At 38.0% G+C, this 22,046-nt stretch overlaps 1 protein-coding gene across 1 annotated transcript in view; it reads left to right on the top strand.

Moving 5' to 3' along the window:
* Positions 1 to 21,725, top strand: part of ephx1 (epoxide hydrolase 1, microsomal (xenobiotic)) — a 29,309-nt gene extending 7,584 nt beyond the window's left edge. The window contains exons 2-9 of the mRNA XM_061894125.1: positions 5,327 to 5,514; positions 7,454 to 7,634; positions 7,705 to 7,923; positions 11,859 to 11,988; positions 12,331 to 12,545; positions 12,625 to 12,733; positions 14,365 to 14,487; positions 21,346 to 21,725. Coding sequence (XP_061750109.1) covers positions 5,332 to 5,514; positions 7,454 to 7,634; positions 7,705 to 7,923; positions 11,859 to 11,988; positions 12,331 to 12,545; positions 12,625 to 12,733; positions 14,365 to 14,487; positions 21,346 to 21,556 — 1,371 coding nt within the window. The 5' untranslated portion in view covers positions 5,327 to 5,331 and the 3' untranslated portion in view covers positions 21,557 to 21,725. The remainder of the gene's footprint in view (positions 1 to 5,326; positions 5,515 to 7,453; positions 7,635 to 7,704; positions 7,924 to 11,858; positions 11,989 to 12,330; positions 12,546 to 12,624; positions 12,734 to 14,364; positions 14,488 to 21,345) is intronic.
* Positions 21,726 to 22,046: the final 321 nt, after the last annotated feature.

Genomic DNA, 22,046 nt, shown 5'->3' with positions numbered 1-22,046 from the left:
TTTTTTGTTTTATAATTGTTGAAAGGAAGCACACAATTCCTGAACAGGCTTAATATTTTGAAGTTGGAACAGTTTGAATCGGATAAAAAAATGTGCAAATTGTGGAACTTTTAAGAATGTCCCATTCATTTCAATGGGAACTTCCTGGAAATTTGGTTAAGGGGGATTTTTTTTTTTTTTAAAGATTAATATCATGAATGTCCTAATGAGTGAAATGTTTGGTGTTGGAATTGTTTAAATTGGTCAAGAAATGTTGAAGTAGTTACAATTTTTCTTAAATTGAACAATGGTATTAGGGAATTTCGGGAAAACCGACAATGTGTCAAGTTCCTAAACAAACTTGTTTTTTTTTTCCTGACTCAGATAAATGTTTTGGCGGTGGAACGGTTGAAATGGGTTGAAAAATGTGAAAGTTTTCATCGCCCCCAAAAAAAGGTTGGAAATAACGTTAGAAAAAAAAACAGGGATTCCTGGAAATTTTTTGAACGTTAAAAAATGGTTGTTTGAATTTCCAAGATGGATTGAATGTGTTGAAGGTGGAATGGTTTGAATCGGGCAAAAAATGTGGGAATTGTGGAAGTTTAAAAAATGGATAATTAATTTTGAAATACCCTAAAGACTGGGAATTTTAGGAAATCCAGGATTTTTTTTGTTATATAATTGTTGAAAGGAAGCACACAATTCCTGAACAGGCTGAATATTTTGAAGTTGGAACCGTTTGAATCGGATAAAAAAATTTGCAAATTGTGGAACTTTTAAGAATGTCCCATTCATTTCAATGGGAACTTCCTGGAAATTTGGTTAAGGGGGATTTTTTTTTTTTTTTAAAGATTAATATCATGAATGTCCTAATGAGTGAAATGTTCGGTGTTGGAATTGTTTAAATTGGTCAAGAAATGTTGAAGTAGTTAATTTTTCTTAAATTGAACAATGGTATTAGGGAATTTCGGGAAAACCGACAAATGTGTCAAGTTCCTAAACAAACTTGTTTTATTTTTCCTGACTCAGATAAATGTTTTGGCGGTGGAACGGTTGAAATGGGTTGAAAAATGTGAACGTTTTCATCGCCCCCAAAAAAAGGTTGGAAATAACGTTAGAAAAAAAAACAGGGATTCCTGGAAATTTGTTGAACGTTAAAAAATGGTTGTTTGAATTTCCAAGATGGATTGAATGTGTTGAAGGTGGAATGGTTTGAATCGGGCAAAAAATGTGAAAATTGTGGAAGTTTGAAAAATGGATAATTCATTTTGAAATTCTAAAGACTGGGAATTTTAGGAAATCCGGGATTTTTTTGTTTTATAATTGTTAAAAGGAAGCACACAATTCGTGAACAGGCTGAATATTTTGAAGTTGGAACAGTTCGAATCGGATAGAAAAATTTGCTAATTGTGGAACTTATAAGAAAGTCCCATTCATTTCAATGGGAAATTCCTGAAAATTTGGTAATTTTGGTAAAAGCCGGATTTTTGGGAAAATGGTTATCAGCATGAATGTCCTGAATGAGTGATTTGGTACAGTAGGTGTTGGAATTGTTTAAATCGGTCAAGAAATGTTGAAGTAGTAACAGTTTTTTAAATTGAAAAATGGTGTAACGGAAGTACGGGAAAACTGAGAATGTGTCAAGTTTCTAAACCAACTTGTTTTTTTTTTTTGTCCTGACTCAGAGGAATGTTTTGGCGGTGGAACGGTTGAAATCGGTTGGAAAAATGATAAAGTACTCATTGCACAAAAAAAAATGTTGGAAATAAGGTTAGATAAAAACTGAAATTCCTGGAAATTTGTTGAATGTGAACAAATGGTTGTTTGAATTTCCAAGATGGATTGAATGTGTTGAAGGTGGATTGGTTGGAATCGGGCGAAAAATGTAGGAATCGTGGAAGTTTGAAAAATGGATAATTAATTTTGAATTCCCCTAAAGACTGGAAATTGTAGGAAATCCAGGATGTTTTTTTTATAACTGTTGAAAGGAAGCACACAATTCCTGCACAGGCTGAATGTTTTGAAGTTGGAACAGTTTGAATCGGATAAGAAAATGTTCAAATTGTGGAACTTATAAGAATGTCCCATTCATTTCAATTGAAACTTCCCCAAAATTTGGGAATGTCGGGATGAACTGGAATATTTTGAAAGTGGTGATTTAAACCATTCCAGCTTCAAACTCTTCAGCCTACTCGGAAATCGCGGGCTTTGCCTTGACAAATTCCAAAAATTCCCAGATTTCCCCAAATTCCAGGTTTTCCGGGACATTTTTCCCATTCAAAATGAATTGGCCATTCTTCAAACTTCCACCATTTCCACATTTTTCAACCTATTCAAACCATTCCACCTTCAACACATTTCACCTTCGTGGAAATTTAACCAACTTTTTTTCCAAGTTCCCAAAAATTCTAGGATTTTTCTAGAATACCTGGTTTTCCAAAGCCTAATTTCCACCCTTTTTTCTGACAACTACTACTTCCACATTTTCAACGCATTTTAACCGTTTTACCGTCATAACATTCCTCTTAATCAGGACAAAAAACAAAGTTGTTTTTGGAACCGGAAAAATTCCCGGTTTGCTCGAAATTTTAGGAATTCCTTAATACAATTTCTCAACTCAACATGTTACTACTTCAACATTTTGTGACCAATTTGAGAAATTCCAACACCAACCATTTCAACTCATTCAGACCATTCAAGTTTTTTACCATTTTCCCCAAAAAATCCCACTTTTCCCGAAATCCCCACATTTTTGGGAAATTCCAATTGAAATCAATGGGACATTCTTCAAAGTTCCACAACTTCCACATTTTTCATGTGTTTCAAAACGTTCTAAATTCAAGATATTCAGCCTGTTTGGGAATGGTGTGCTCTCCTTCAACTATTCTAAAAAGAATTCCAGGATTTCAGTTCAACCTCAGCATTAGAGCATTCACACGGAAGGAATTGCTTCATCTAGTTCAGGAGTAGGGAACCTATGTCTCTAGAGCCAGATGTGTCTCTTTTGATGACTACATATGGCTCTCAGATAATTATATTTATATAGCGCTTTTCTCTAGTGACTCAAAGCGCTTTACAAAGTGACACCCAATATCTAAGTTACATTTAAACCAGTGTGGGTGGCACTGGGAGCAGGTGGGTAAAGTGTCTTGCCCAAGGACACAACGGCAGTAACTAGGATGGCGGACGCGGGAATCGAACCTGGAACCCTCACTCTACCAACCCGAGCTATGCTGAGTAACCGTGTAATACTCTTCCATATCAATAGGTGGCAGCCGGTAGCTAATTGCTTTGTCGATGTCGGAAACAGCGGGAGGCAGGGTGCAGGTAAAAAGGTGTGTAATGCTTAAACCAGGGGTAGGGAACCTATGGCTGCATATGGCTCTCAGATAAATCTTAGCTGACACGATAAGTAATGAATAATTCCGCTGGTAATCAGTGTCAAAAATAACGTTGAAATTATAAAACTGTCTCATGCATTTTAATCCAACCATCCGTTTGCTACCGCACCTGTTCAAGATGTCGCATTAATGGTAAGAAGTATTATATGTATTATTGGTTAACTTTTATAATAACAATGTTGTTAAAAAGAATAAGAGACTTATTATACTCTACAAATGTTGGTCATACTTAAAAATGCACAAATTTAGTGGTTTTCAGTGTTGAAAAATGTTTTATGGCTCTTACGGGAATACATTGTGAAATATTTGGCTTTCATGGCTCTCTCAGCCAAAAAGGTTCCCGACCCCTGATCTAGTTTTTTAGTATCAATGTTCCTAATGCAGCCTTTGGTGGGAAAAGTGGGGTCCATTTCGTTTGCAAGAATTTGATCCTGAAGGCGTGTTTTACATTTGTCATTTGGTGGCCTTTCTGTGAGCCAGGGGCCTGCTGGTCACGTTTGTTTTTGACATAATCCTCTCACAAACACAACAATCGCTCTTTTGTTTCTGCTTCTACATTTTTCTGCTAACTCTTGGCATTATTGTCAAGGCCAGTGTCCAAATAAGCTACTGCCAGCATGCCATTGTAGCCCACAGGAGGCTGCACATTTCCTGAAAGCTAAGCTGCCTTCACTGTTATTCGTAATTGGTACAAAACCCAAAACCAGTGAAGTTGTGTAAATGGTAAATAAAAAGAGAATGCAATGATTTGCCAATCCTTTTCAACTTGTATTCAAATGAATAGACTGCAAAGAGAAGATATTTCATGTTCACACTGGTAAACTTTATTTTTTGCAAATGTTAGCTCATTTGGAATTTGATGCCTGCAACATGTTTCAATAACCCTGGCACAAGTGGCAAAAAAGAGTGAGAAAGTTGAGGAATACTCATCAAAGACTTATTTGGAACATTCCACAGGTAGAACTGGTGGGTGCTATGATTGGCTATAAAAGCAGCTTCCATGAAATGCTCACTTATTTACAAACTAGGGTGGGGCGAGGGTCACCACTTTGTCAACAAATGCCTGAGCAAATTGTTGAAGAACAACATTTCTCAAGCAGCTATTGCAAGGAATTTAGGGATTTCACCATCTACGCTCCGTGATCTGGAGAAACCGCAACCTTGAATCCCTCAGGCGGTACCACATCAAAAAGCGACATCAGTGTGTAAAGGATATCACCACATGGGCTCAGGAACACTTCAGAAAACCACTGTTAGTAACTACAGTTTGTCGCTGCGTCAGTTCCCAAAACATTTACCAAGTGTTGTTAAAAGGAAAGGCCATGTAACACAGTGGTGAAAATGCCCTTTTTGCAATGTGTTGCTGCCATTATATTCAAAGTTCATGATTATTTGCAAAAAATAAGTTTTTTTTCCAGTGTGTAAATTAAATAGCTTGTCTTTGCTGTCTGTTCAATTGAATATAAGTTGAAAAAGGATTTGCAAATCATTGTATTTTGTTTGTTGGTTTTTGGCTTTTGTATATTCCGGAGAACCAGCGTCCTCTACAGTAGACGTTTGATTTTGGTCTATTTTTTTTTTTTAGAGTTATGGGAGCACTGTGCTGTTTTTAACGACCCTCTGCAAGAAAGCTAGTCAAAGATTGTCTCTATGACAGCCTTCTAGTTCTGTGGTACATAACTTAATTGTTTCCAAACAATGTCTGTAACACGGCAGTGAAACAAAACCAGTAATGATCCTGAGCCTTGCAGCAAGGCCGTCCCAGGTGTAATCAAGCAAGTACATGAAGTATCGGAAAGTTTGCAGATCTCAGAACATGGAACAAGAAGATGCTTAAAGGGACAGACCTTGTTTTTTTGTTTTTTTAATTTAAAAAAACGTTTTCATTAATTTTGTCATTATTGTATTGTATAACACACACTGTATCTCTCCACCTTCCTAAACAGGAAGCATGTTCACTGAGGTTTTCATCGGTCTGGTGGCTGGAGGGGTCATCCTCTATCTGGTTCTAAGGAGAAGAGGCCATGTTTTGAAAACGGAGGATGGCTGGTGGGGGGTGGGTCCAGTCCCTGATGGCGAGCAGGACAGCAGCATTCAGCCCTTTATGGTGACCACCAGTGATGCAGAGCTACAGGTAGTGGCCTCCACCTTCATCAAAGTCATTGTTTTGGTATTGTATGTGACGTGACATTAAGCATTTACATTTATTTTATGTACTTCATAAATGTTTGGAATTATGTTCATTCTCCAGGTGTCTAATCTTTTTCGCTTGGGGGCCGCATGGGGTTTAAAATGTTTTGCAGACTGCATGTAAAGTAAACCGTGTGTGTGCTTGTGTGTGTGCGTGTGTATGCACACTATATATATATATATATATATATATATATATATATATATATATATATATATATATATATATATATATATATATATATATATATATATATATATATATATAGAGGTGTGGGAAAAATCACAAGACTACTTCATCTCCACAGAACTGTTTCATGAGGGGTTCCCTCAATCATCAGGAGATTTTAATGGAAGCATTCACATACAATGGTTTATATAGGGCACAGAGTGGGTGGGTACAGGCAGGCGTAGGGTGTGGTGATTGGCTCATGTGTTACTTTGGAGGTGTTTCCGTCTGTGGCGGCATGTTGAAATTATTTCACTGCGCTTGTTGAGGGATGATAGATCTGGATGATATATAATAAACAGTGTTTCTGAGGGATGATAGATCTGGATGATATATAATAAACAGTTTCTCTTTAAGCAAGAGAAACTGTTTATTATATATCATCCACACACACAACACTATATATATATATATATATATATATATATATATATATGTATATATATATACACACATATCTATGTGTGTGTGTGTATATATATATATATATATATATATATATATATATATATATATATATATGTGTATGTATATATGTGTGTGTGTATGTATATATATAAATATATATATATATATATATATATATATATATATATATATGTGTGTGTGCATATATATGTATATATGTGTGTGTGTATGTATATATATAAATATAAAATCTCCTGATGATTGAGGGAACCCCTCATGAAACAGTTCTGTAGAGATGAAGTAGTCTTGTGATTTTTCCCACACCTACATATATAAATATATATATATTTATATGTATATATGTGTGTGTGTGTGTGTGTGTGTGTGTATGTATGTCGTAATTAGATTATCAAGAGAATAGTGCTCGATACCGTGGTAGAGCGCAATATATGTATGTGTGGGAAAAATCACAAGACTACTTCATCTCTACAGAACTGTTTCATAAGGGGTTCCCTCAATCGTCAGGAAATCTCCTGATGATTGAGGGAAACCCTCATGAAACAGTTCTGTAGAGATGAAGTAGTCTTGTGATTTCTCCCACACATATATATATATATATATATATATATATATATATATATATATATATATATATATTAATGTAGAGCGGCCGTGCCGGCAACTTGAGGGTTGCAGGTTCGATCCCTGCTTCCGCAATCCTAGTCACTGCTCTTGTGTCCTTGGGCAAGACACTTTACCCACCTGCTCCCAGTGCCACCCACACTGGTTTAAGTATAAAGATTAGATATTGGGTTTCACTATGTAAAGCGCTTTGGGTCACTAGAGATAAAGCGCTATATAAATATAATTCACTTCATGTGTGTAAATGTGTATATGTATGTATGAAATTAGACCTGAATAGACCCACTCATCGGCAGTGCGCCTTATAATCTGGTGCACCCTATGGTCCAGAAAATACTGTATGTTGACGTCATCCAAGAAGCGTGGACATAAGCTGTAACAGGTGTACTTTGAACAAAACTGTTGTAAAGAGATGCTCACGGAGTTGAACTCTCACAACATTAGATTACGTCTTGCTAGATGTGTGGCGGTGCTTTGACCTCTGTGTTGTACAGGAATATTGGTCACCTTCTGACTTTTATTATTACTTTAGGATCGTTTAAATATCAAAGTGTCATTGTACGAGAAAGTTGAAAAAGTAAAAGAGTTTGTCATTTTATGTCAGGACTTGCACAGGAGAATAGATCAGACACGTCCAGTTCCCTCCTTGGAGGACAGCCAGTTCCATTATGGCTTCAACTCCAAGTACCTGGAGGAGGTGGTCTCTTACTGGAGAAACCACTTTGACTGGCGGAGACAAGTGGACAAACTCAACCAGTACCCACACTTCAAGACCAACATTGAAGGTATGTCCCAGCTGCTGACACAAGAAGCTTTCAGAGTGGCTTGTTTGGCAATTGTTCCAATCCCATCCAGGCATCGATGTGCACTATGTGCACGTGAAGCCCAAGCGAGTGCCAGAGGGAACCACTGCCATCCCTTTGATTATGGTGCACGGCTGGCCCGGATCTTTCTACGAGTTCTACGGGACCATCCCGCTGCTGACGGAGCCATCAGACCCCCAGGCGCTCGTGTTTGAGGTGGTGTGCCCCTCCATACCTGGCTATGGCTTCTCGGAAGCACCACATAAGAAAGGTTTGTCTGGCAATCATCATAAAAGATGCAGTTGAAATATGATGTTCAATTAGGGGTGTACAGGTAGGTACGCATAAGTAAGGAACATACTGATTTCCTGCAAGGTACATGTTGAAATAAAAACAGGAAGTATGCCTCACTTTACACTGTAAACAAACACAGTGCAGCTCAGCCTTTGGCAAGCGATTATCTGGGTTAGTGATTATGCTAAGGAGACTTTGTCGTTTGGGAACACTCAGGCCCTAAACATTAATGGAATTGTGTGTCCCATCAGTACGACGGTGCCGACTGATCAGCCACCAATTATATCAGCCAACTCTTGAAAAAGTCCGGATTGCCTTTACCAATTATTGCATTTCAATGCCAATCTCAAACGGCCAACCGCTCTGGCTAATATTGTCTTTATTTTTAGTCTGACAAGCTACAGTAACAGCTAATCATGTATCTCCATACACAGTGTATTGCCGCTTCCATAAGTTAACAACAATTACCTCAAATAAGGCAAATAAAATGCATTTCTTAGTATCTAAACCAGGGGTCGGGAACCTTTTTGGTTGAGAGAGCCATGAAAGCCAAATATTTCAAAATGTATTTCCGTGAGAGCCGTATAATACTTTTTAAACACTGAATACAACCAAATGCGAGCATTTTTAAGTAAGACCTGTCATGTCTTTGTGATCATGTTCTGTTTAGTTATGTTCTGTTTTGTTTTTGACTCCATTAGTTCCTGTTTTTGTGCACCCTGGTTTGTTTTTGTTTCCATAAATACCAATCAGTTCACCTGTTTTCACGACTCACGCACCTGATTCACTTGAACTCATGTACCTGTTGTCAATCACCACGTCACCATTTAAGCCTGCAGTTGCCAGGCAGTCAGCCTGGCGACATCACCTTCTACTCACCCTCTATCACCTCTTACACACCTATGTTATCCATGCCGATGATCCATGCTCTTTCTCGGTCCAAGTAAGTTTTTCATGCCATAGTTTATAAGTTTTATTTTATGTTCATAGTTCTCCCATTGTGCGAGTTTTAGTTTTCATAGCCAAGTTTTTAACCTCCACGGAGAGCGCCTTTTGTTTATACCCTTTGTTTTTGTAATATTTTTGAGTTAAGATTAAAGATGTCATTACCTTCACGCCATGTCCGTTCCAATCTCTTTGCACCACGGGAAAACAAACCACACCATAGTCCAGGTCTTGACAAGACCAACATTTTTAGAGTATAATAAGTCTCTTATTCTTTTTAATAACATTGTTATTCTAAATTTAACCAATAATAAATATAATACATCTTACTATTAATGCGACATCTTGGGCAGGTGCGATAGAAAACGGATGGTTGGATTAAAATGCATGAGAATGTTTTATAATTTGAACGTTATTTTTAACACTGTGATTACCAGCGGAATTATTAATTACTTATCCTGTTAAGCAATGTCAGCTAAGATTTATCTGAGAGCCAGTTATAGTCATCAAAAGAGCCACATCTGGCTCTAGAGCCATAGGTTCCCTACCCCTGATCCAAACGATCAAGAACAAGTGTTATTATCAAGTAATAGGACAAAGTTAAACATGTTACACACCAAGACCGAGGTGGAGCAGGCATGCTAATAGCTAAGCAGCTGCTACGCTATCCAGAAACAGAAGAAATAAGTTCTTTGTAAAGTTTAGGTGGAAATGTGTTACAGCAGAAAGTAAGCTGACATTACCAGGAAATAAAATAGATTAATACAAATTGAGAAACAGGTGTATGAAAACCGTTGCTGTGTCAGCATTGTCGATCTATAAATCAGTGGTGTTGACACAAAAGGTTATATCAGTGTAAGATCAATACTACAGTGATTCAATCGATGTTTTTATTCCTCAAAATATGTTTTTGGTTAAATAGATTTTTTTATTCCTCAAAATATATTTTGTTGTAATTAGTCCCAGAAAGACTTTGAGGGCAAACATTATTTAAATGAGTAACTTTTGATTGTGTTTCTGTTATTGTGTACTATTGACTTTGTTTTGCTCAAACAATTGTATGTACCATATTTTTGGGACTATAAAGGGCACTTAAAATCCTTTCATTTTCTCAAAAATCGACAGTGCGCCTTATAACCCGGTGCGCCGAATGTACGGCATAATTATGTCGTGCTGACTGACCTCGAAGCTAATTTATTTGGTACATGTGGTAATGATAAGTGTGACCAATAGATGGCAGTCACACATAAGAGATATGTGTAAACTGCAAGATGAGGCCGGTAAACAAGACCAAAACTTTTAATGTTCCATTGAGAATATAAAACATTACACACGGCGCTCAAAAATTTGTCAAATGTTTTAGTACGACTTTGGTAGGCTACGAAGTCGGACCGCTTGATGGATTGTCGGCGAATTAAACATACAAGTATTATTATGGTGTGAAGATAAGGACCGCAAAATGGCACCCATTAGCAGACATCTGGCATTTTGTTTCGCAATATTATGCAAAAGCAACTTTTCTTACCTTTTGGTTCCTGCTGATGTGTATTTGGGATCTGCATGAGTCCTGAAAATTTGAGCGCTTCTGCCATTGTAGTCCGTGCCGATGACGTAACCGATAAGCTTCTTCTTTTTCTCTATCTTCTTATGTGACATTCATCCTCCACTGTTGCCATTTCTAATATAAAGTAGTTTAAAGTTCTTACTTATATCTGTCAGTAAACTCACCATGAAAGCACTAAAACATATCGGTGTAGTGAGTTGACATTATGCACCCAAGGAACTTTAGTTATTAGAGAGTTCCGGTGGGAGGGTTTTTCACGGGACACATTTCGGGTGTTGTTGTTGCACTAGTGAGCCACGGATGAGGAGATGCCGCTCCATTATTGATTGAGGTAAAGTCTGAATGTCACTAAAACAGTTAGCTCCATTTTTTGACACTTCTTCCACTCCCGTCCTTGCACGCTACACCGCTACAACAAGGAGAAGACGCTGTCAAAGTGGAGGCACGTAAATACGACCGCCCACAAAACGGCGCATCCTGAAGAGACTGTCAGAAAGTGACTTGAAGATCTATGCAACATTTTGACCATCATCACATGTTATGTAGACCACAAGGAAGTATTTTACATTTAGAATAAATGATACAAAGGTGATTAAAAATGATAGTTAAAAAGGTGCATTAACTAAAACAGGGGTAGGGAACCTATGGCTCTAGAGCCAGATGCGGCTCTTTTGATGACTGCATCTGGCTCTCAGATAAATCTTAGCTGACATTGCTTAACATGATAAGTAATGAATAATTCCGCTGGTAATCACAGTGTTAAAAATAACGTTCAAATTATAAAACATTGTAATGCATTTTAATCCAATCATCCATTTTCTATCGCACCTGTTCAAGAAGTCGCATCAATGGTAAGAAGTATTATATTTGTCATTGGTTAGCTTTAGAATAACCATGTTATTAAAAAGAATAAGAGACTTACTATACTCTAAAAATGTTGGTCTTACTTAAAAATGCACGCATTTAGTTGTATTCGGTGTTAAAAAAAATATATGGCTCTCACGGAAATACATTTTGAAATATTTGGCTTTCATGGCTCTCTCAGCCAAAAAGGTTCCCGGTCCCTGAACTAAAACCTTTACTAAAAAGAGAAGTCTTCAAATGTTTCTTAAAAGTAATCACAGAGGGACTGGTGCTAGTTGTTCCAGAGTCTAGGAGCTATGGCCTGGAATGCCAGATCTCCACGGGTTTTAAAATGAGATTTTGGAATCTTTAGGAGACCCTGGCCTGAAGACCAGAGGTCGAAGTTTGTGTTGCATTGTGTTCCCTTTCCAAACCTGTGACCTTACAACTGAAGCTCAATCCGAACCATGGTGATGGTGTACCGTTATACCGCTACATTTAACGTATAGTAATTAACTTTGTGACCTCCCACTATTCTGAAATGTTCTTTATGCAAACAGGTTTCGATTCGGTGTGTGCTGCTCACATCTTTCACAAACTGATGAGTCGCCTGGGCTTCAAGCAGTTCTATGCTCATGGAGGAGATTGGGGCTGGCTGGTCACCACCAACATGGCTCAGCTGCAGCCCAAGTAAGACTTCCAACAGACCATTGTGTTTATATGACAGCCACTTCAGCCATTAAGTTGCCTACTATCAACTGCATTTGACTTATTGTACTACCTGCTTATAGCAAATTAAATACATGGAAAATGAGTAGAACCGTGTCCCAATGCAGTGGAAACGTGGCATTACTGGATGATAGTCTACTTAAATGTCCTTTCCACATGCACTGAAAAGTCAAGACAACCATGACATCATGTTCTTTACAAGTGTACGTACACTTTAGATCACCACTGTAGATTGATCTGCCCACCGCTAGATTTTGGTGATTTATGACATAAAACTTGTATCCATTGCCTTATTTTCTCCAGGACAGTCAAAGGCCTCCATGTGAACTTTGCCCCGGCTCCCAAGATGGACTTCACCATGTGTCTATCACTCCTGCTGGGCCGCCACTTCCCCAAACTGTTTGGCTTCACCAGCGCGGACATTGAGCGCTTGTACCCCTGCGTGCAGAAACTCTTTGTCAATTCCATCACAGAGTCCGGCTACATGCACATCCAGGCCACCAAGCCCGACACTGCAGGTGAGGAGGAGCGAGAGCGGGCGATCTCTCTTTACTTTTGTCACCGCCTGTCTTAACATTTTCTCTTTGTCCCCACCAGGTCGAGGATTGAATGATTCACCAGTCGGTCTGGCAGCGTACATCCTGGAGAAGTTCTCCACGTGGACGAATAGGGACTTTAAAAACCTGGAAGATGGAGGACTCACTAGGTGCGGTAAAACACTTTCATCTCACTAGTATAATACTAATGTACTGTATGTGAAGTGAAGTGAATTATATTTATGTAGCGTTTTTCTCTAGTGACTCAAAGCGCTTTACATAGTGAAACCCAATATCTAAGTGACATTTAAACCAGTGTGGGTGGCACTGGGAGCAGGTGGGTAAAGTGTCTGGCCCAAGGACACAACGGCCATGACTAGGATGGCGGAAGCGGGAATTGAACCTGCAACCCTCAAGTTGCTGGCACGGGCACTCTACCGACCGAGCTATGCCGCCCATATATGGCAGTATTAGGATCATTATGCAGTCCAGATTCATGAAATAAGGGACAAATAGGAGCCTAAACGCTGTTTTTCATTTACATTTTATGGAAGATGCTTGATGTTTATTCAGCTGAAATGGGACTATTTACTTTATTTGAATGCTTAGAGTAATTATAAGGCTCACTTTATTTGTAATTATTACATTTGTCTAAATAATTTGATGACCTAACTGTTTTAATTGCATGCCGTATTTCCTTGAATTAAATCTCTTCTCACTACGGCGCTTACCAAAGGCATGCGGTAAATTTAGGCCTGCTCTTAAAAATTTGAGTGTGGTGTAAGGATACCATCATGAAAAGCACATTTAGTAAAAAAAATGTTATTATGGTCTTACATTTACTTATAAATGAAGTCCATGCGCAGCTCCTTCTGATCAAAAGCATTGATAACTTGTTTATAAAAATCTTCCTTATCTTTCTTCAGTTTTAAAAGTCTCTCTGTCTCGATGGAGATCTTCCTTTATTACCTCCTGCTTCGATTAAAAGTCCAGTTTAGAAAACTGTTTTATTTTAGATATGTAGTCCTCCATGTTTAAAGTGCAAGCGAGAGGAAAAAATAAACGACCGCTGCTCACTCTTACTGCTTCTTCTGCAGCCGAGTAGTCGCAAGAAAGATCACTAGCGCCCTCTACTACCAGGAGACGGGAGTCATTTAATGACTCATATTTGACACACGCAGCTACGGTATATTAATAAAACATAGCTGCTTACTGTTCTTTCAAGAATATTCAATAGCTTGGACCTTAAATACTACTGAATAGCTCCTAATCTTCTTCCCTTTATGCGATTTCAAATGATTGAAATCAGCCTCCTCCATTTTGAAAATGATGACAGTAGAAGTGTCACGAGTTTGACCCGGCGGAAATTCTAGGCATATGCTAATTATTTCACGAAACGTGACCCGGCGGATATTCTAGACATGCGCTAATAAAAATAATATTTTGCAAAACGAGTTTGACCCGGCGTTAATCCTGAGCCGGGGGTAATGCTAAGCATGCGCTAATTATTTTGCGAAACCAGTTTGACCCGGCAGTAATCCTAGGCAGGCGCATACGTTCAAGGAAATACGGTAGTTACAACCAAATTCAGTTAAAACATATTTTTTGGTGCATTCAAATGATGATCGATTTAGGGTGGTGTACCTTCCAGTGTTTAATAAAAGTAAAAGAATAACAAAATCTTGTTGTGCAATTTTTTGTTTGTTAGCACACAGTATTTAACACCCGTTACCGAGTAGATCATGCAGCTGATTTTTGTGTGGTTACATGAACTGACCTTGTTTGTACGTGTGCATTGAAGGAAGTTCTCTCTGGATGACCTGCTGACCAACGTGATGATCTACTGGACATCAGGCTGCATCATTCCCTCAATGAGGTTCTACAAGGAGAACTTTTCCAAAGGCCTCAATCATCCCCACATGAAGTAAGTTATAAGTCCGATCTGTCCAACTGTTTTTGTAACGTCTCCTCCATTGTAGAAGGATGTTAGCCAATTCACAATATATATCTCCTAAAATAAAATGAAAAAAAAAAAATACAATACAGTGGAACATGTTTAAGTTGACTCCGTTTAGTTCATCCAACTCCTCAAAAGGGCTTGGTACCAAAACTCTGCTTCGTAATGGCATCAGTAGTAGTAACAAGACTGGAAAAACTAACTAAATAATTGCAGCCACCTCACCTGCAACAGGCGCTTGAAGGAAATATGGTCTCACTGTGTAGCATCCTGACATTCTTTATTGCCCACCTTAACGCGTTAATAGTCAGCAGATACAACACTGCCACACAATCAACACAAGACCTCTTTATTATGTACCCATCACCACAGACATCTTATAAGTAGATGCAGCATTGGCTGCTGTGAAGCGAGAAATTCGGCCGCCATCTTGAAGTGGTGATGAGGAGCCGGCGAGCAGCCTAAACTGACAAAACAAAGATGCTGAACTGACAGTTGACAGGTAAATGGTAAATGGGTTATACTTGTATAGCGCTTTTCTACCTTCAAGGTACTCAAAGCGCTTTGACACTATTTCCACATTCACCCATACACACACACATTCACACACTGATGGCGGGAGCTGCCATGCAAGGCCCTAACCACGAATCATCAGGAGCAAGGGTGAAGTGTCTTGCTCAAGGACACAACAGGCGTGACGAGGTTGGTAGAAGGTGGGGATTGAACCAGGAACCCTCAGGTTGCTGGCACGGCCACTCTCCCAACCGCGCCACGCCGTCCCCTAGGTAGAAAAGAAAGATGCTAAACTGACAGTTGACAGGTAGAAAATAAAGATGCTAAACTGACAGTCGACAGGTAGAAAAGAAAGATTCTAAACTGACAGTTAACATGTAGAAAAGAAAGATGCTAAACTGACAGTTGACAGGTAGAAAAGAAAGATGCCAAACTGACAGTTGACAGGTAGAAAAGAAAGATGCTAAACTGACAGTTGACAGGTAGAAAAGAAAGATGCTAAACTGACAGTTGACAGGTAGAAAAGAAAGATGCCAAACTGACAGTTGACAGGTAGAAAAGAAAGATGCTAAACTGACAGCTGACAGGTAAAAAACAAAGATGCTAAACTGACAGTTGAAAGGTAGAAAAGAAAGATGCTTAACTGACAGTTGACAGGTAGAAAAGAAAGATGCTAAACTGACAGCTGACAGGTAAAAAACAAAGATGCTAAACTGACAGTTGACAGGTAGAAAAGAAAGATGCTTAACTGACAGTTGACAGGTAGAAAAGAAAGATGCTAAACTGACAGCTGACAGGTAAAAAACAAAGATGCTAAACTGACAGTTGACAGGTAGAAAAGAAAGATGCTTAACTGACAGTTGACAGGTAGAAAAGAAAGATGCTAAACTGACAGTTGACAGGTAGAAAACAAAGATGCTAAACTGACAGTTGACATGTAGAAAACAAAGATGCTAAACTGACAGTTGACAGGTAGAAAACAAATATGCTAAACTGACAGCTGACAGGTAGAAAACAAAGGGGGGGGGTGATGATATATGTTATCTAACTAGACAATCAGCTGGACAGTGGCTATACAGTATTATACAAGTTTAAATTTAATCTAGCTTTTCAACCCAATTTTTATGTAGGCTATACGCATGTATATATAACTTAATCATATTGTTTTTTTTCAATTTATAAATAGCTGACCGTTCCCCCCCCCCTCTCTGGGATTATATTCCCAGTTTTGATCTCGGACGTCTGGTCTCTTATAGCATGTAAGAATATTCTACCACTGTTAAACAAACTATGAATAATAAAACATGTGCCCTTTATCATAACTACACGTATGACAAAAATGGGGGTGAAAATGAGTGGTATTCAGTGAGGTAAAATGAGTGAAATGCGCTGACAGTTCATTGCTCCTGCCAAATGAATTGCACTGATCACCACTCCAAGATGGCGGCCCCGCGTCTCGTCAGCGCTCCATGCTGCATACCCTTATAACATGTCTATGCTCATCACTATCAATGCTAGCCAGGTGCATTCATGAACACTGGAATTCTGAAAACACCACAAGCAAGTTGTTTTTTTGCACATTCTACTTGTCGCCTGTTTTGCTGCAAAAATTATAACAATTTGTTTTGGATTTTATTGCATATTGTAAATAGCTTACTTATTTTATTGAAGTATTTGCCTCACTCCCCGTAAAGACTGTATTTTAATGGGGTTTGCACATTTTTTTGAAGCACCAGCACACTTTCTTTTCAAAAGTACTGATTTGGCAGTTAAACTGTAAACAATAGGCAACCCTAAGTCCTGGTCCATGGTCTTCTTGTTCCTAAAACGTCCATGACGACATACATGGTCGACTGCTTTTACCAGCATCTAAAGCGCTCATTTTTGAAAATATTGGTGCATTTATGTCGACGTGCTGTCGGTTTTTTATCGTTACGTGTTTTTGAAAAATCAGATTTGTGGTTATGTAAAAGAGGGAGAGGGGCAACAGGAAATTAACTTTCAAAGATCCTTTTTTTTCTGTCGCGTTGGTCTTCTCACACTTTCTTTCATCCAGTTTTTCCACAACTGACCAATTGAAATGTTGCACAACTGAAGGAAAAGAGCTGTTGTAGGTACAAAAATACTTCATTTTTGTTCGTGCTCCTTATTTCTCTTAGTAGACTGGTACTAGTACAGTACCGGTATACTAATTTATCATAACCGGTACTATACCGCCTCAAAATCGGCAGCGCACACACACAGAGTACTTACAAGCAGACACAGTGTGAAGACAGAAACGGGAGAATGGACGCATTTTGATGTAAAATGTAAAGAAAAAGGATGAAGTTATAACACTGAAACACCATCCGGCAGTCTTTTAGCTACTTCTAAATGTCAGGCTTTGATAAAAGGATTTGGACTCAGATGCAGATTTGGGACTTTAGACAGGCTTTTATTTTGACAGTTTCCTTTTACCTCCCGAGTCAAGAAAAAACATCTAATATCACAAAAAATAAACTACGCGGCGAAAAGGTTCCAGAAAAAGAAGGAACAACCGAAATCACTCCGAACGGAGGAAAACACAAAAGTAAAGACGAACTATAAACAGTATTTAACAAAAAGCGTTACAACAGAAGGACCAAAACAACATCTATGAAAAATTCTACACTAACTATCTAATAAAGTATTTAACAAAAATAGTCACTCAAAAAGTTGAGGAATGAATGAAAAAACTTAACTGAAACTTACCACTGCGGCTGAATAACCAAATAACCAAAATCACTCTGCTGAGGAGGAAAAAAGGAAAACTCAAAATATTCATAAAGGGGTTCAGGATCAAGGGACATAGGCACAAGACAAGGCAAGGCATGGACAAAGACATGGACGCTAGAGAGCACGAATAAACGAGACAATCTGGCACAGAACAAAGGAAGGCGTGAGCTTATAAACACATGAAGGTAATAGGGAACAGCTGGAAACAATCAGAGAACAGGGATGACGTCAGACTGATGACACAAAAGGAAGGGCAAGTGACCTGAAACGAGAGGAGAGTTACTTTTCAAATTAAAACCATAAGACAAAAAACCCAAAACAAGACATCCCTCACCGCGGTGTGACACTAAATCACTAATCCTTGTCTCCTCGGTGACAAATAAAGTACGTTTCTTGTATGTATGTTTATTGTTCTTCGGTCAATGGTCAACAAAGCAAACTAACAGTTGTACATTCATAGATTGAAAATAAAAAGTTGTACATTCATAGATTGAAAATAAAAAATGTTGCAGACCGAAAGGGTTTAGGCTGAAGTTAAACACTTATTGCGCCTAACCCTATAAACAATTTCAAGTACAAAATAAACTTCCGAAAATTATTTAATGTTTTTTGCACAACTTATTATAAATACACATTATAAACAACATGAACGTAGTTAAATTTTATACACAGTACAGGCATGTGAAATATCCCTGTGTATATATTAAACCTTTGCACTAATTATATATACAATATATATAAACAATTGTACTTCTATTATTATTTAAATCTCATGTATAGTTTTTAATTAACATTAATCATAGTATTAACTACAATGTTGATTCAAGAGTGATACATTTTTTCAAGACATTGGTCTTAAAGTGTTTTTTAAATGTGTGAATGGAACTGGAACATTTAAGGAATTATCCAAGCTGTTCCACAGCTGAACTCCTCTAACAGAAACACATCTACTGTTCTTATTTTTGCTTTCTGACAGAAAGCTGAACCTCTGAGGTCATAGGGATTCTCTCTGGAGTTAAATCTCACTTGTAAACACCCAGGCAGCATGTGGTTATTAGCTTTGAAAGCCACAATTGTAGTGTTGAGGTCAACAAGATCGTGCACTTTTAATGTTTTTAATTTAATGATAATTCGCATAATTTACAATTCTAATTGCTTTCTTTTGAAGTAAGAATATAGAGTTGATGTTTACAAGTAGCATTATCACTGGAGGACGAGTAACAGCTAAACATGCTTCACTACACACCGTAGGAGGATACAATAGCTCACAATGTAAACAAATGCCATGGGTGGATCTACACCTGACATCCACTGTAATGATACCAAGTGCAAGAGCATATCTAGTTGATACTTCTATGATTGCGTCAATATTTTTGAGCATCACAAAATATTCTTTCGTTTTTTTAAAATTCACATTATGTTTATAAAATCAGGAAATACGTCCCTGGACACATGAGGACTTTGAATATGACCAATGTATGATCCTGTAACTACTTGGTATCGGATCCATACTAAATGTATGGTATCATCCAAAACTAATACAAAGTATCAAAGAGAAGAATAAGTAATTATTACATTTTAACAGAAGTGTAGATAGAACATGTTCAAACAGAAAGTAAGCAGATATTAACAGTAAATGAACATGTGGATTAATAATACATTTTTACAGTTTGTCCCTCATAATGTTTACAAAAAAATAGGTGTATAAATGACACAAAATGCTACTGCATATGTCAGCAGACTAATTAGGAGTCTTTGTTTGTTTACTTACTACTAAAAGACTAAATTACAATAATGAATGAATGAATGAAATAAGTTTATTTCGGTCATATAATCAATCAAATCAATTAACCATTTTGTGTGATCAGTTTTACAGTACATGTTATATGTATACAATAATGCACATTTACACACTAAAGAAAAGAAAAAGAATGACCTATCCTATACCTTCACTGAAGATTAGATTGACTGGAACATCAACTTAAAAAAAAAAAAAAAAAAATCAAAAATCAATGGGATGAAAGTAATTGTTACTATATTTTATAATTTTCAAATATTTCACCTTTCAATGTTTTCTTAAACCTTACCAAAGAAGTGCATGTCTTCAGCTCATCACTGAGCTTGTTCCACCATTTAACTCCTAAAACTGTAATACATTTGTATTTTATATTTGTTCTCGCTTTACCTATTTCAAAAATCGATATCCCCCGTAAATTATAGTTTTCTTCTCTTAAACGAAATAGCCTGAGAATACAAGCAGGACGGCTGTTGTTCTTTACTCGAAACATAATTTCCATTGTTTTTAAAAACACAATGTCGGAAAATTTTAACACATTTGAACTCATAAATAATGGATTGGTATGTTCATAGCAGCAGGCTTTGTGTATTATTCTAATGACCCTTTTTTGAAGTTTTATTATTGGGTCTGTGTTTGTTTTAGAAACATTTCCCCAAATGTCAACACAATACGTTAAATATGGAAAAATAAAAGAATAATACAACATATGGAGGCATGTCTTATTCAGCATGTGTTTTACTTTATAAGGAATAGCAATAGATTTGGAGATTTTTCCTTTTATATATTCAATATGCGGTTTCCAACACAGTTTATGATCAATTATTATTCCCAAGAATTTAGTTTCATATACTCTATCAATTTCCACTTGATTTAATTTTCCATCCTTCCATCCATTTTCTACCGCTTATTCCCTTTCGGGGTCGCGGGGGCGCTGGCGCCTATCTCAGCTACAATCGGGCGGAAGGCAGGGTACACCCTGGACAAGTCGCCACCTCATCGCAGGGCCAACACAGATAGACAGACAACATTCACACTCACATTCACACACTAGGGCCAATTTAGTGTTGCCAATCAACCTATCCCCAGGTGCATGTCTTTGGAAGTGGGAGGAAGCCGGAGTACCCGGAGGGAACCCACGCATTCACGGGGAGAACATGCAAACTCCACACAGAAAGATCCCGAGCCTGGATTTGAACCCAGGACTGCAGGAGCTTCGTATTGTGAGGCAGACGCACTAACCCCTCTGCCACCGTGAAGCCCTGATTTAATTTTGCTTCACAATTTGTCCTTGCACCACTAAACACCATAAATTTAGTTTTCTTATCATTTAATGATATGAAAATGAAGCACTATCCGCTTCATTCATTCATTCATTCATTCATTCAAATAAAATATTTCATTCATTCTTTGTTTGTTTACTTACTACTAAAAGACTAAATTACAATAATAAACATATGTTTCATGTACCCTAAGATTTTTTGTTACCATAAAGACAATAATGACATTTTTTTCTGGTCACCTTTTATTTAAAAAAAGTATCTAAATACAATTTGGTGGCGGTACCAAAATATTAGTATTGGGACAACCCTAGTCTCTGACCAAAGTCACATGTGCAGACAATGAGTTAGTTTTGGGAATGTTGGAGTCAAACTCAGGGGTTGCCACTTGAACATGTTCCACTGTCCTGAACATGAATGTTTGATTCAGTACGGACACAGTGTCGGTAGGCTGAACTATGCACACTTATGGACTTGTTCCAGGGTACCGGTAAGCGTGCCCGCTGGATTTGCATCCTTCCCCAACGAGCTGATGCACACCCCCAAGTTGTGGGTCCAAAAGAAGTTCCATAATCTTCTCACCTACACACCCATGGCTCGCGGCGGTCACTTTGCAGCCATGGAGGAACCCCAGCTGATGGCCGAAGACCTTCACCATTTCATCTGCAGAGTGGAGAAGACCAAGGCACGTTAGTGGTCAGCTGGAGCAGGTGTGAAGGAAGAGTTTCAACATTAGCATGTTTTGCAGAATCCCATCTATCAAACATAAAACAAGCTTTATTTCCAACCGTTCATATTACAGATGTTCTGAATGCCACGGTTAGTTTGGAAAAGCCTAATAAATGTACTTGTATTACATCCAATCTTTATTTGAAAATGTCATCGTATTTCAGTCATTAATAACAATACATTTTCTGACTTTTTTTAATCAATCAATGTTTACTTATATAGCCCTAAATCACTAGTGTTTCAAAGGGCTGCACAAACCACCACGACATCCTCGGTAGGCCCACATAAGGGCAAGGAAAACTCACACCCAGTGGGACATCGGTGACAATAATGATCCAGTGGGACGTCTGTGACAATAATGATTATGAGAACCTTAGAGAGGAGGAAAGCAATGGATGTCGAGCGGGTCTAACATGATACTGTGAAAGTTCAATCCACAATTGATCCAACACAGT

Source organism: Nerophis ophidion, linkage group LG03 (genome assembly GCF_033978795.1).
Source record: "Nerophis ophidion isolate RoL-2023_Sa linkage group LG03, RoL_Noph_v1.0, whole genome shotgun sequence".
In the NCBI taxonomy this organism is placed as follows: domain Eukaryota; kingdom Metazoa; phylum Chordata; class Actinopteri; order Syngnathiformes; family Syngnathidae; genus Nerophis; species Nerophis ophidion.
This window is presented reverse-complemented; position numbering and strand designations above follow the sequence as displayed.